At 42.6% G+C, this 16,265-nt stretch overlaps 1 protein-coding gene across 3 annotated transcripts in view; it reads right to left on the bottom strand.

Annotated features, from left to right (window-relative positions):
- CACNA2D3 (calcium voltage-gated channel auxiliary subunit alpha2delta 3) overlaps window positions 1-16,265 on the bottom strand; it is an 834,102-nt gene that overhangs the window by 139,364 nt on the left and 678,473 nt on the right. For all 3 annotated transcript variants that reach the window (XM_087866960.1, XM_087866961.1, XM_087866959.1), the window contains 2 exons: window positions 15,282-15,403; window positions 12,615-12,695 (listed from right to left, as the gene is read on the bottom strand). In XM_087866960.1, coding sequence (XP_087723086.1) covers window positions 12,615-12,695; window positions 15,282-15,403 — 203 coding nt within the window. The remainder of the gene's footprint in view (window positions 1-12,614; window positions 12,696-15,281; window positions 15,404-16,265) is intronic.

Consider the following 16,265-nt stretch of genomic DNA (forward strand, 5'->3'; position numbering starts at 1 on the left):
CAGACCACCAGGCAGCAGGACATGGCATCTCTTACCAGTCTTGCAATGCCACTCTAGATGCAAGACAGCTAGACACTGGATATTTGTTTAGAGGCTGTGCATCTCAACTAGTCTGCTATCTTAGTCTCCAAGGAGTACTCTGAAGTCAACAAGAAGGGACACTTAAGGGGAAGTCATTCACCTTGTTCAGTGGCAACCATCCTATATTTTAATGGTGATTAAAATTAAGAAAGAAACCTAAATGGATCCTCCTAAAAGATATTCTAAAAAAAAAAAAAAAAGGAACAAAGGCAGCAAGGCCCACAAGATGCAGAAGAAGTATGAAAGATCTATTTTAAAACACACCCTAGTATAATTTTTAAAGTTTCTGATTGGATTTTGGTGTCATATACCCACTTGCATTCCATTGGCAACAACATGTATATGGCTAAGTTTGGAGTTAAGGAGGCACAGAAGCATTACAGCTCTGGTACGAAGGCACGCTGAGTGATATGGCAATGGGCAAGGATATTCGGTCCCTGATAAGAAACAAAGGAGAAAATAATTGCAAACAATTATAAAATAATAATGAGTAATAAAATAATAGTGACTAATAATAGTAAATAATAAATGAATAAAAAATATATATATAACTAAGTGATAAATGAATAAAATCTACCATAGCCACCATCAGAGGTACAAAGGAAACATTGCAGCATATTGAATCAGTGGTACAGAATACCTAATAGGGAATATTCACTCCAGGAATTTGGAAGAAAGTAACAGAGATGAAAGCAATAGAAGATGATAGAAATGAAGGAGCAAATGTGAAGAACTAACATACGGATAATTGGTTTTCCTGATAAATAGATCAGAATTTATCAAAGAGAAGGAAAGAAAATCTGAGAAGGTATCTTTCCTGAGCCAAAGAAAAACTCCAATTATATAGATCAAGAAAAGCTTCCTATAAGAGAGATTAATGAAAAAAATCTTAGAAGTTAGTCTAGCCTAGTGCTTGGTACATGAAAGTCTCAATCAGTATATATTAGAGAAAAAAACACATAAGCAAAGCAAGTGGATCCTGGTAAAATTTTCAAGTTTTAAAGAACAAACAAATTTGTTTGTTCAAAAAAATTCTGAAGTCCAGAAACCAACCAAAGAAATAAAAAATGAAACTTAACAAGGCACCAAACTGAGATTGCAATTCTCAGATATGTAGTGGCTCTGGAAGCATGCCACCTATACATTGCTTTTGAAGAAAAATGACCCAAGATCTACTTTAATTATTCAAGGGACAAATTATAAAAGGAAAGAGGAAAGGGGAGGGGGAGAAGGAGTGCAAGGAGATCTTAAAAATGTGGGAGTCATGCCATCCGAGTGCCAGCGATAAGCACTAAAATCAATTAAAGTCAGAGTTAAGTCTGAATGATTTAGCTAATACGGTTACAAAACAATGCAAAGTCAATAACTTGACAAATCTCTAAGCAACTTCTGCATGCCAGGCAATTTTCTAAGTATCAGAGATGAAGCAGAGAACAAAAAATATAAAGTATATGCTCCATGGAACTTAACATCTCACAGAAGGAGAAGATAAAGACATAGGAAATATATATCAGGCAGTGGAAAAGCAGGTGTGTGGGGCACAGAGTACTGCAATTATGGGAGAAGAAGAGTTTCCACTTTATACATGGTGATCAGGAAATCCCTCTCACAAAACAGTTGAGCAAAAACTTGAAGGAAAAGATGGAGGCATTGGTGAAGATATCTAGAGGAAAACTGTTCCAGAGAGAAGGTACAGCAGGTGGAAAGGCCCTGACATAGGAGCAAGTTTAATGTGCTTGAAGAACAAAATAAGGGAAATGTGGCTGAGTGAGTAAAGGTGGAAATAGAAGGAGCTGAGGTTAGAGAGTAACTAGGGGTCAAATCATGCAGGACCCTGTGGGTTGTGGCAGCTTTTAAGATGACTCTTAATGGTACTCATGCCCTTGTTCAACTGCCTGTCTTTGGGTGTGGGCAGAAACCAGTTACTTGTTCCTAGCAAACAGAATATATGGTACATGGCCTAGAGTATCTCTTCCAAGACTAAGTAACCAAACAACAACAACAACAACAACAACAACAACAACAACAACAACAACAAACTCTGGCTCCCGTCTTGCTCACCCTCTCTTGTTTGTTCTGAGGAAAGTCACTAACACATTGTGAGTTGACCTGTGGAGAGAGGCATATGGCAAGGGAGGTCGCTGACCAACAACCAGAGAGGACTGAACACTCCTAAGCTTCTCAGGAGTGAATGTGGAAGCATTTACTCTGTTGAGCCTTCAGATGAGACCACAGCCCCAACGACATTTTCACTACAGCCGCATGAGAGACCATGAGACAGAACTTGGATTGTAGCCTTTGTAAGAGACCCCAAACCTGAGGACCCAGCTAAACTTCACCCACACACCTGACTCACAGAAACTGTGAGATAATAAATGTTTGCTGTTTGGATTCCATAATGTGGAAGTTATAGGTAACCTTGAGGAGAAGCACTTCACTGTGGATGAAACCTGTCTGGGGTGGGTTCTGGAGAGAATGAGGGAGGGGGGATGTGGGAAGATCATACAGCATAATGGAGCAAGAAATGCATGACACAAAATAATTCAATAACAAAAATAATTTTGGCTTAAAAACCTGACTAAACCAGCACAAATCTGGAAGTCGGTAGGAATAGGTTAGTGAAGAAAAAGCATAGAAAATGACCACAAACTGTGGATTAATTCCAATTTTTTTTTGTTTTTTGTTTGTTTTTTGTTTAAAGACAATTGTATACCCCCATCTGCCTCAGCCTGTTCACAGATAATTTGGTCTCGAAGTAGGAATAACAATTAGATGCCGATCCTGGTCTCATGCAGAACTTTTCATCCAGAATAGAACCCAGGAGCTCGTGGTGGGCACAGACTTTGGGAGGCCATGACAATTCCAAGCCTTTGATCAGCACTGTCCCTTTCCCACCACCACCTGGCCAAAGCACTTTCCATGAGTAGGAGAGTCCTCAGACTGACTGTCAGAGCACTTACGCTCCTGCTGCGGGCTCTGTTGATGCCTATCCCTCTCTTCCAGGGAGGGGAGATTCATGTCAGCTCATTTATCCTCTGTGGGCACTTCACTTAGCATGAGTCACATATATTCTAGTCTTAAATAAGATCAAGATCCCAACAAGGTCACTAGGAGATTTGCCTGGATAAAGGCAGCTAAATAAATCCCCAAATCTCTCATGAGCCATGTTGGGGAAAAAAAAAAAAACCAACCCATAAACTGTTTTCCACCAAAGCATGTGAGGGCATTTCCAATGCTCTACCAAGTATTATGCTGATTACACTGTTCAGACGTTTATAAACTAGTGAAGATTAAGTAAATCACGGTCTTGACTGACAACAAGAGCATATATTTTTAGAAAGCTTAGGATCTTTGATTGGGATTTCTGTGTAACCACATATACAAAAACACTAGGCACAACAGATAGGCACCTTCCGATACATGAAGCTCTGTCTTCAATATTTACTTAATAGCTTCTGATTTTATTTAAATATCCACTTCCATTTGATAAGATAAAAAGATGGTGAAATAAGTGAGTGAACAAATTAGTGTTTTATGTTTTTTTTTTTTTTTAAATAGATTGTGACATATTTTCACCTAAAGCAGGAATGGCAACATTTTTCCATAAAGGGTCAGGTAGTAAATATTCTCGGCTTTGTAGTGCATATGGTCTGTATCCAACTACTGAGCTCTGCCATTTTAACAGGAAGGAGTATATAAGCAATATGTACTTCAATATGTATTTCAAAAAAAATGTTGTTTACAAAAACAGCTGGTAGATATCAAAGTACTTATATCCAGAATATGTAAAGAACTCCTATCTCAACAATAAAAAGATACATAATATAATTGAAATATGGGTAATGGATCTGAAAAGACATTCCTCCAATGAATAAATGCAAGTAGCACAGGAAAAGAGGCTCAACGTAATTAGTTACTAGGGAAATGCAAATCACTTCGCACCCACTAGGATGGCTAAAAGAGAGAAGACAGATAATAGCAAGTGTTGATAAAGATGTGGAAAAATTGGAACCCTCACACATTGCTGATGGGACTGTAAAATGTGAAATGCAGCCACTTTGGAAGACGGCTTGATAGGTTTTCAAAATATCAAACATAGAGGGACCATATGACACCAAAATTCCACTCTTAGGTGTCTCCTACCCAAGAGAAATGGAAATCTATAACAACACAAAAACTTGTATAGGAATGCTCATATCAACATTGTTAATAATAGCTAAAAAATGGGAACCCAAATATCCATCAACCGATGAATGGATAAACAAGACAGTGTATGTACAAACAATAGAATATCATTTGGCAGTAAAGAAACAAAGTATTGGGGCGCCTGGGTGGCACAGCGGCTAAGCGTCTGCCTTCGGCTCAGGGCGTGATCCCGGCGTTACGGGATCGAGCCCCACATCGGGCTCCTTGGCTGGTAGCCTGCTTCTTCCTCTCCCACTCCCCCTGCTTGTGTTCCTTCTCTCGCTGGCTGTCTCTATCTCTGTCGAATAAATAAATAAAATCTTAAAAAAAAAAAAAAGAAACAAAGTATTGACCTACACTACAATGTGGGTTGACCTTGAAAACATTTAGCTAAGTAAAGAAGCTGATCACACAAGGCCATATCCTGTGTGTTTCCATTTATCTGCAATGTCCAGAATAGGCAAATCCATAGAGACAAGGAGTGAGTTTGTGGTACCCGATGGCTGGGGTAGGGAATAGGATACCAAGAACGAGAGTGTGTGTGTACAAGGGATTCTTTCTGGGATGCTGAAATCATTCTAAAATCATTTATTTATTTATTTATTTATTTGAGAGAGCACAAGAGGGGGAGAAGCAGAGGGAAAGGGAGAGAGAATCTGAAGCAGACTCTGCACTGAGTGTGAAGTCCAACATGGGGCTCCATCTCCCGACGGTGAGATCATGACCTGAGCTGAAACCAAGAGTCAGACACTTAACCAACTGAGCCACCCAGGCGCCCAGAAATTGTTCTAATTTAAAATTAGATTGTGGTGATGGTTGCACAACTCTGTGAATACACTAAAGTCCAATAAACTGTACAGTTTGCATGGGTGAATTTTATAGTATGTGAAATATATCTCAATAAAACTGTAAGACAACAAAACAAAATTGGCTGCAGCCCAGATTCGGTCCCATGGGCCATAATGGGCCAGCCTCTGTTCTAGGGCGTAGGCGCCTGAGCGTGTGCATTTCAAAGTTTTGTGAAACATATCAAGACACCGTAATGGCATCTCTTATGCAAGTGTTCACAGGGAACAGCACGTGACAATAAGCACTGGAGAGTGAGTCGTTCTAACCGTTGTCGTTCTAACAACAGAAGCAATAGCAATGATAATTTAGCGGCTACTCAGGATCGAGCAGTCACCGTTAGCATTTGCCGAGCACTGGATCTATATTTATAAATGAGTTTATTTCTCTCGACAGGAACAAGAGGGGTCCCCTAAAGCCAGACAGAACCTGGGTGTAAGTCATTCTCCATTACTGGTAAACTCCTTTCCTTTTCTGTGATGATGAAACGAATCTCCCTTTTTAAAAACGAGGCTGTTTTAGAAATCCGACTGAAGCACCGACTACCCTCGTTTTACAAGAAAGGCAAAAGGGCCCTGGGCTCACCACCAAACCCTTGGTTCACATTGGCTTTAATGCCCAAATCACAGCATGACCTTGAAAAGAGGGGTCTCAACTTGCCGATTCAGAACGCACAAGCCAGGCGTGAGGGCCCGTTACCTGAAAATTCTGCCACCGATTTTTGGGTGGAGGACATGCTGGAGCTTTTGATAAGCTTTATAAAAGGACAGTGACTCTTGGCAGTGAGTGTCCTGGGGAGTTAGCACACAGGATCCAGTTTCTCAAAATGCTGGGCTATTTTTATTCCTGGAACAGGACTCCTTACCATGCCCCCATCCCAGCCTACGGTGGTATGCAGAGCAGCTGTTCTATGTGGCGACTGGAAGTGCAGCATAATTGGCAGCTCCACCATTAACCCATTTCTATGATGTTTGCTGTTGTCAGTCATCCTGGCTTAGTCCTCCTTTTGCCCCTGCCTTGCTCCTATTTGTCAGCTTAAAAAAAAGAAGAAGAGAAAACCAAATGCCAAACACATAAAAAGCCTTACCTCATAGCTGACATTTAGAACGAAGACCTGCCTTGGGTGCCCTACCTCTCCCTGGGTCATCTGCCCACCTGCCTGTCAGCCCTGCTTGAAGATCCTACTAAATACCCCTGAAACCTGAGATCCTGGTCTGCGTCTCCGAGTACCCACCTGGAACGTGGCTACGACATGTATGAGGGATCTCATTCAAGATTCTTGGAGAAGCTCGTTCGGTCTGCCTGGAATGCCCTTCCCGCAGATCTTGGCATGATGGCTGCATCTCACCATTTAGAACTCTGCTCCTGTCAGGCCTTCCCAGACCTGCCCCACTCCCCAGTCTGGAGAAGCAAGGCCCCCGCGGCACAGCCAAACATACGTGTGTGGAGATGAGCACGCGTCCCTGCCTCTGCCACTGCCAACATCACCTCATGTCTTCATCCTGGCCTGTTTTCTCTTCTTTTCTTTTCTTTTTAAGGTTCTTAAAATTTATTCGTTTGAGAGAGAGTGAGAGCACAAGCAGTGGGGAGGGGCAGAGGGAGAGGGAAAGGCAAACTCCCCACTGAGCAGGGAGACTGATGCGGGACTCGATCCCAGGACCCTGGGATCATGACCTGAGCGGAAGACAGAAGCTTTACCCACTGAGCCACCAGGTGCCCAATCCCAGTCTATTATCTATAGAGCATTTACTACTCTGGGGCCCTCCCTCTCTCCCTCCTCCCACCTTTTCTCCCATTCATGCAATACGTGTCTGTTGTCTGTATCTCCCACACGAACAGAACTCGCCGTGGGCAGCATCTTGGTCTTACTCAGTGTTTTCAGGGAGTGCTGTGGCATTTGGGTGGAAGGATTCTTCACTGGGAGGCTGTCACCCCAGCCTCCAGGGACGACGGCATGCCAACAGTGCCCTCTTATTGTATCAACCAACAATCCCCCCAGACGCTCCCATGGACCTCGAGGGTGCTTGTTCCCAGCTCTACCCCCAGCACTATGTCCACAGTACGTGCTAGATACACATTCATTGAATAACCTACTTACAAAATGAAGAAATGGTAAAGATCTTTTTATAAATGAGCCTATAAGGGAAAACATTTTGAATTTGAATTTGAATTTGAAAGAGCTACAAATTGAAGTTTGCCTGTCATTTCTCAAGCTCTCCCCTACTAACATTTGGGGCCAGGTAATTCTTTACCATTGTCAGGGGCTGTCCTGTGTCTTATAGAATGTTCCACAGCATCCCTGACCTCTATCCACTAGATGCCAGTAGCATCCCCCTCTTGGCCGGTTGGGACAAAAATGTTTCTACGTGCTATCGAATGTCCCCTGGGTGGGAGGGGATTGCCCCTGATTGAGATCTAATGGGTAAGTATTCATTTCTGCGAAGACGAAACACTCCTTTTGCTCAGACCTGGCAAACTAGAAGTTTAGTGACGCAGACCGGACACGTAATTCCTGGCATAGTAGTTAACTCATATACCCCACATATGTGAATATTATTAACCTGATTATTTGCCTATAACATCTTGCCAACCATTATTCACCCATTTCCAATGAAGAGTTCCTATTAAACAGTACACTCAATTTAAATATCACGTACCTGACAATGGCTAGTGGCCCACAATGTTTATCTCATTCCTAAGCAGCTGGTTAAAATGAGATCTTCTGTCCTAACATCAATCATTCTCATTCATTGTACTGCCTAGAATTATGCAAATGAGACCACATCACCCCATTTTCAAATTCCGCCCAATGAATGGATTTAAAGTGTTTTGTTTTGGGGCGCCTGGGTGGCACAGCGGTTAAGCATCTGCCTTCGGCTCAGGGCGTGATCCCGGCATTCTGGGATTGAGCCCCGCATCAGGCTCCTCCCCTATGAGCCTGCTTCTTCCTCTCCCACTCCCCCTGCTTGTGTTCCCTCTCTCGCTGGCTGTCTCTATCTCTGTCAAATAAATAAATAAAATCTTTAAAAAAAAAATAAAGTGTTTTGTTTTGTTTTTTAACGTGTTTCTTGCAAAGAAACAGACTGGCAGATCAGAGCTCCCCCCAATGTACTAAAAATAATTGAATCTTAGGCTTTACATAGGTGAATTTTTAGTATGTAAGTCACACCGCAAAAAAACTGTTTCTGTAGGAAAACAATGCCTCTATGGTCTCTTACCTGCTTTTTTTTCCCCCCTGCTATTGATCAGATTAGCTATTCTAAGCATCACTTCAATGCTCAGACCTCAGAAAAGACATTTACTGACGTAGAGATAACTACTGGGCTGGCACAGCTGCCATTAGGAGGGGGCACTAACCGGCTTTTCTATTCCTTAAAATATCCATAGTGGCCTGTATCAGATTACTAGAGCGTGGATTGGAGTTGTAGCTGCTGACCGCACCTCTTGGAGTTTTCGTCAAACACTGTGTTCCCTTTGTCTGGACGATACAATTTGCACTGATGTACCTACATACGACAGGGGAAAATGAAGCCTATCTTCCCTGAGTTATTTATTCTGCCACTATTTTTGACAAATTTACCGCATGTCAACCTTTGTGCTTAGCCCTGGGAATACAAAGAGAATTGGGACCGTCCTTGCCTTTGGAGAGATTTTAAATCTTATTTAAGAAGTCAAACTGGAACACTTGTAGAAGAGGTTCTAGATTTTGATATGCTAAAATTTACATTGTAAGGCAAATGCAATAAAATATCAGAATTTATTATCTGTTATTTTAAAAATCTCAAAATCTGAACTTCTTTAGAGAAAACTGAGATGCTGTATTGTGTATTTGACGGAGCGAGTCCAGAAGGAGAACAGGGGGATAGGACAAACCATCCAAGTAGGTGGAGAAGTTCCCTGCACAGTTCCACCTTCCCTGGTGATTCAGTTCTTCCCTCTGTGCATTTCTTTTCTCTCCATGTCATTTCCATCCTTGCATGGGAGAAGCAGCGTCCGTGACTATGGTCAATAGGGCCCAGTCTCCCCATTAAGAGCAGAGTAGAGAATTAACACCACGATCCACGTAATTTATGGAACTCAAGTCAATAATAACTAAGCGAGGGCAAAACAGGTTTTTATAAGTTCAATTCATTTTCTAGAATTCTCATTGAGGATCACTCCACTATGTCCCAGGTACTCTACAGGGCTCTGTTCTGAGCAACAGGAGAGGAAAAGAACAAAGTCTTTGACCTTCGAGACCTTCTAGATAATTGTCCAGCTTTTCTATTCACCTGCTCTGTGTGGACGTGGCTTTAAAAATAACTTCTATTTTACAGGTGTGTAGGGGAAGGAGGGAATGTCATTGTGGAGCCTGGTTGTTACTGGAGTATATTTAGAGTGCCTGGTAAAAGAAGGGGGGCAGGAAATAGTGAATAAATGAGTGAATGAACATGCTGCCTACTTGAAGATCAAAACGGATATATTTATACTTCTTCATATTCCAGTATTTCATTTCGTTTCTCATTTTATCCCCAAATCAAGCCAGAGTAAGGTGAGGGAGGTAATGATCCCAATCTTACTTTACATAGACCTTCAGAGACCCAAGACCACACATTTGGCTAGCGACAGGGGGAGTGCCAAACCTAGGTGGACTTTACAGTCCGAGATTTGTGCTCCTAACAACAACAGAAAAATGGATGAGGGGCCTGACATGCACAGAAGGCTCCAGGGCTCTGGAAAGACTTGGTAGGCCAAAGAGAAAGTCCTACCACTTCTTCCTTTGCAGTGGGAAAGCAATTAAGAAAATTCAGCACACTAGTGGCAGCTGGAAAGTTGGCAGGTCCCTCAAGAGAAGGACTGTAAGCAATGTCATAGGCCAAGAAGATGGATGGGACCCATTTATGCACCAAGGCTGACGCACAAATGGAATCCTGCCCAGTTTGACTGCCCTTTCTTCAAAGATGTCATTGACAGATGAGTATCTAAATGTTTTTGTTTAAAAAAGACAACAAGAAAAAAAAAAAAAGAACGAAAGAAAAAAAAGAGAGAATAAAGCAAAAACAAAACAAAACAAAGCAAGAAACTCTTTCTTTCCCAAACAGACACACAAAGCCAATGAACGTGAGAACACCAGATCAGGCCTGAGAGCGGTGCAGCCTTTCAAAGTCATCCTTGATCGTTATTTGCAAAGTTGTACACCTTTCCTTCCAGAGACATTTCAATTTAACACAAGGATTTCATTGAAACCCCAAATTACTGCCAGTTGGCTGTGTTCCATCTGCTGTTGGAGGCACCCTGGTGGGGGACAGGCCTGCTCACATATTCATTTTCATGTGCCAAAACAAGGCTTCTTCCCCAATTAAAATGACCTTTTTTATTTTAGAGTAGTCAACAATGTCTACTTAAGTTGAGGAAAATACACAGAAGAAAGTTACCGAACCCAATCACACAGTGACATGATGGGTGAGTCAGAGTCAATGCAATTTGTGGGGAGAGCTGGAGAGGCCGCTCTGCTTTTGGAGACGCAAGGGTCCTCTCGAGGTCACTGCCTTCATGGTGCCTCATCCCTGGCGGCCTTCAAGAGCAGACTGATCAAATCTGTTTCACTTACATCTACCAAACACACTCTTCAAAAGAAGGTTAATAACCACGAGTTTTAAAAGGTAAGTACTAAATACAGTTCCTCATATAACCTTGCTTCTTTGCCTTGCTCTGTAATTATCTTCTGAAGATGGGGACCAGTTGATCCACACTAAGCAGCAGTAAACAGGAGGAGGTCTCTTCCACCCACTCACGGTTGGCCAAACCATGTCTCATGACCTGCCTGTGGTCTCTGGCCAGCCGTGTCACTCCACAGCAGACCAGTATAGATCAGCAAACCATTTGCAAAACTCACGTTCTCCTCCACACTGGATACACGGTACCCAGGCTGAGTCCACATTTCACCCATACTCAGCTCAACAGACATTTACGAAATAATAGGCATTTGGAAACATTTCAGCTTGGTTTGCAAGCTTGGACGGGGGTGGCTGGGACGGGCACAGTGATCTTACGGCCAACACAGAACAGCCTTCGTGATGACCGAATGAGAAACCTAAGGAAAATGGTTTTCAGAAAATTCCAAACAGATGGACAGTTGCTTTGGTCAGACCATGTCTTTGACAGCTGCTGCTGGAGTGGCCCCACTCCAAGGAGATAACATGCCTGCAGAACTAGCTGGCAGGGTAACGCTAGGGGTAAGCAAGGCTGACCTCCTTTGAGCAAAAGTAAGCCCTACTGAGTTAAATGGTCCCATCTCCTACTTTCTTCAAGGAACATGAGATGCTAGGTGACAAAATTTGTAGACAGCTGCCATGAATCCTCAGAGTCCTTATCTCCTGGCTGATTAGTTAAGGTCTGCCTAGTTCAAGGGGATCTGCAGCTCAGAAACATAAGACGGTGTTCCTTGCCATAACCAACAAGCCAAGAATAGCCAGGGCAATGGTCCCCAGATCTTTCAATCCCTGCTAATACGATTATGGTGTATAGGCTGAGTCAGAAATTAAGTGGGGAAAGGAGACCAGTGTTTCCCAGCCGGAGAACAACCACTTCAAACACGTCTGCTCCATTTCCATTCCTTCCCACAAATATTCACAATGTGCAAAGACACAATAGTTGATGTTCAAAGTCCACCTACCGTACAACTTATCGAGGGAGCTGCCTGGAACCAGAACAACTCCCTTCGGTAAATCTAACCAATATCAGGATGGTGCTTGCAGGGTCTTGCCCATCCATCAACCAATGGCTCCAACAATATCAGAAATACATGATGTGCCAGACAGACTTATAGACTCCATTTTTGTCAGCAGCTGTCCCCCAAGGAACACTTGTGGCAGTTTCAGACCCTTTAGGCCAAATACCAGCAATGAAAGGCCCCCCGCTCCCACAGATCTCTACCGCCACCCTTGAGACTGAGAGAGATGGCAAAAGCCAGAGACAGGATTTCTTGGACAGTTCAAGACTCCCCATCGTGAAATGTTTTGGCTTTCTCCTGGTCCCAAATCTGGCACCTGCAGATACATCTAACTCTAATTCCTCAGCAGGATAAGAGGGGTGGAAAATCTCAGGCTGTCCACAGAAGGCACATTTCAGCTCGTGTGCGCCCAAAACAAACCCACGCTTTCCTAGAATGCCCACTGTTATCCCAATGATGCAGCGGCAGGAGATCTGGAGCTTACTTTAAATGAGCATGCTGCCTACGTTCAAGAAATTCTCCTCTGCATGTACCGACAGTTTCTTACTGGCTCAGGGTTTAAGAAGAAGAGTACTGGGAAAGATTTCTGTTGTTACGTCCAACATAACCAGCTGTCAGAATCTTTAATTGGCGAAGATGACACTAAGCTACGGAAGAAGTAATTTTTAATTTTTGTTTCCTTTCAAAACTTACTTTGTGAAGCACAAACACGCCGCAGAGAAGTAGCTGATTGGCCAGATGAATGGATGCCATGCTTATTTATATTAACTGATTAAAACCCATCCTTTACCTGCCACCACAGGAGATTTCCGTTCATCCAGGAGCTGGATGGAGGTACTCGCTGTCACCACGTTGCTTTTGTTGACTATTCCTGAAAGAAGAGAAACCATCACAACAAAAATACAGAGAGTTATGCGCACAGGTTAAGAGAATAATCGTACTGGCCTATAGTCACCGATTCAGCAGCTGGTGCTGGTGCTTGGTTCCCAGAACCCAGAGTACGCCAACTCTGCGAGGCCATAGGTGCTGTGTAGATAGTCCTTTCAGTTGAAAGAATCAGTGCACTGAGTTCTCACCACCACACTGGGTTGGGGGGAGTCCAGGCTCTTCACATCAAGATTATTAAGCACCATTGGAGGGAACACCTCTTTTTGTGATTTGTGGTTACTAATTACAGCGCTTACTTGTGTCAGTGATCATATTTACATTGCCTCTCTGAATACAGCCATGGAGAGCTACATGAGATAAGGTTTTGAAATTGTTTCACACGTTGGGAATTACAGCTGTGATTTGTTGGTTATGACTTCACTGATTTATAAAATTCTAATTTCAAGCCCAGTTTTTCTTCGCAAAACCATCGTAATCAGGGATAGACTCAGAATGCAATCCTCCCTCCAAACTCTAATTAATGTGGTAACAATATGGCACTACTATTAAGAGATTCTCAATTACTAACAGGGATTCCAATACCCATAAATTAAAAGACACTGAGCAGAAGTTTCAAACCCCCTAGGTTAATAATTGTTAGTGCAGTGCTTGACTTATAGAAGGGGTTCAAGGAATGGAATCCAGTTGAATTGGGAAACAGGGAGAAGGCAGACCTGAATCTGAATACATTTATGACCGAAGCAATTGAGAATTTTCTCCTGGCTCAAGTCTAAGCAGTAACAAAGACCAGTTTCTTTTCCAATGTGTACAGGTAATCAACACACGGTAGAAAAAATGAGGGAGAGCCCCACCACTGCACTTGAACTTGGTGATGTTTAACAGCTTAGCCGAATCCAAAGGGAGAATGAAATCTCCTAAGATATTAAGTCATCCTTAACTTGACCATGAACAAGGTAAATTCCTTTTCATTATAGGATTTCATTGAAAGTTCGGTGAAAACCCCACGTGCCAAAAACCAATTCTACAACAGTCTCAATTAACCAGAATCTGTTTTTTTTTCAGACATAAGTCTTTGTAGGGAAAATGGTGAAGAGTCAGAAAGCAAATCTACACAAGGGCCGATGGCTCACAACTCTTACTTCCCGCCTCTCCTTTCCCTGTCTGGCTTGGAGCAAGATTCATCCTGTCAGAAAAGGATAACTTGATGCTTCCAATCCTAATCTAGCAAGCCAAGTTCTATTTTTTTCTTAGAAGATCGAGAAAGAGAAAGTATCGCGACATTGCATGATAAAAAGAAGACATGGATAGGTTTGCAGCAGGATGAGAATCATTGTCTCTCAGTTGATATTTTGGGCAATAAAGTGTTATACAAACAAACATAGAGACCTCTAGTCACCTGGACATCCGTACATGAGAACACATATGTGTATGGGTGAGGGTACAGAGGAGTAGACTCCAAGAATCTCAGTCCTGAAAAGAAACTAAGTGATAATCTCCTCTAAAATTCCACCTGCTCAGGGAATTTCTACAATAATATTTGACCTTTCCTTGAATGGCTTCATTAATGACCCTCTTCCTAATGAGCCCACTCACCTAATTATTAGACAACTCTTGTCAATATGTCTTCTGCAAATTTTGAAAGCGCTCTTTCTGAAGATGTCTCCATCCATGGAAATGAGCAACGCTGAGAATCAGGGAGGGGCCTTTGACACCAAGCATTAGAGAACCTCCATTAGGGTTGATTAAGGAATGCTTGCAAAAGACTAAGCTGAGAGGCTCTAAGATAAAGCATAAGTATAGTTCGCACTGTCCAAAGCAATCCAAGCTTATAGAACTAGGTCTTACTCACCTCTGAAGTTGCTACAATGCATAGTCTTAGTCTTACATAAAATGGGCACCAAAAAATATCAGCGATGTGAGACAAGAAAAAGCCAAGGGCAATTAAAAACTGTTTTCAGTTTGTTTTGCTTCTAAACCTGGTTGAAATAAGATGGTGTTCAGTTCTTTGTTGGAGGGAGGTAACGAATTATTTTTGTAATATAAAATCTTAGGACTAGAAATATCACTGGCTATGTGTTTTCCTTGGTCACTGTAACCTTCCGTCAGGAGAGCACAAGGCTACACAATATCTTAGCCCTCACTCCTGCATGTGGTTTGAATCCGTTTAGTTTCTGATAGGGGTATTGTGGGCCTCCAAAATAGTGTGACTCACTGAAAGTTCTGGCAAAGACATTATGCCTGCCTGAATTTTCTCTAAGTGGGGCCATGACAACATTAAAAAAAAATCTACTGAGAAGTTTGTGTTCAAATTCCACACAGTAAAAAATACCAGTCCTGCTTCCTGAAATGCTCCTTGCACACTTCGGTTAAGCAAAAGCTTCATTTTACTTGAGGCCATTATACTTATGGAACAGGTCGATGGTTCATTGCTTGGCCAATATTCAGCATTGGCTCTCAAGACAGAACTTGCCTCTCTTCAGCATTCAGACGGCTTGCCTACACTCTGCATGCAATGCCTGGGTCAGCAGGACCAGACAGACAGACTCCCACCTCCAACAAGGACACCCACCTGTGCTGAATGGGATGGAGTAGACGAAACTCCCAGGAATCTGCTCAGCAGCTCTTCGGTACCAGAGAGGGAAATGGTCTGCGTTAAAAATGTTCTCCTTGTCTCCAGCTTTCAGGAAGTCCCTTGAAATGGAAAGGAATAGGAACATGTCAAAAACCTGCAAATAATCCAATTTAAAAATGAGCAATGTATCTGAATAGACAGTTCTCCAAAAAAGACATAGAAATGGCCAACGGGTACATAAAAAAGTGCTCCACATCACTAGTCACTAGGGAAATGCACGTCAAAAGCACAGTGAGACGTCACCTCACACCTGTTAGGATGGCTACCATCAAAGAAACAAGAGACAGCAAGTGCTGGCGACGGTGTGGAGAAAAGGGAACCCTCTAGCCCTGTTGGTGGGAATGGAAATTGGAGCAGCCACTGTGGAAAACAGTATGGCGGATCCTCAAAAAATTAAAAATAAGACTACCATCTGATCCAGCCATTCCACTGCTGGGTATATATGCAAAGGAAATGAGAGTACTAACTCAAAACGATATTTTCTCTCTATTGCAGCTTATTTACAACAGCCGAGATGGGGAAACAGCCTAAGTGTCCACAGATGGACGGACGGAAAGAGAAATGCTGGTACAATGAAATATTATTCAGCCATGAAAATGAGAAAGTTCTACCATTTTCAACAACATGGGTGGAAATTGGAAGAATTAAGTGAAATAATTAGACACAGAAAGACCAATACTGGATGATCTCACTTACATATGGAAGCTGAACACAAAGAAACAAAATCAAACAAACAAACACAAAAAAACACCACCAAACTCAGAAAAAGAGATCAGACTTGTGGCCACCAGAGGCAGGGAGTGGGGGCAAGGGGGCTCGGAGGAAGGTGGTGAGAAGGTACAAGGTTCCAGGGATAGGGCGGGTCAGTCCTAAGGCTGTCATGTGCCCCACGGGGCGGCAGCTAACACGGCTGCAGGACCC

Source organism: Ursus americanus, chromosome 14 (assembly GCF_024610735.1).
Source record: "Ursus americanus isolate L20-20 chromosome 14, mUrsAme1.1.p, whole genome shotgun sequence".
In the NCBI taxonomy this organism is placed as follows: domain Eukaryota; kingdom Metazoa; phylum Chordata; class Mammalia; order Carnivora; family Ursidae; genus Ursus; species Ursus americanus.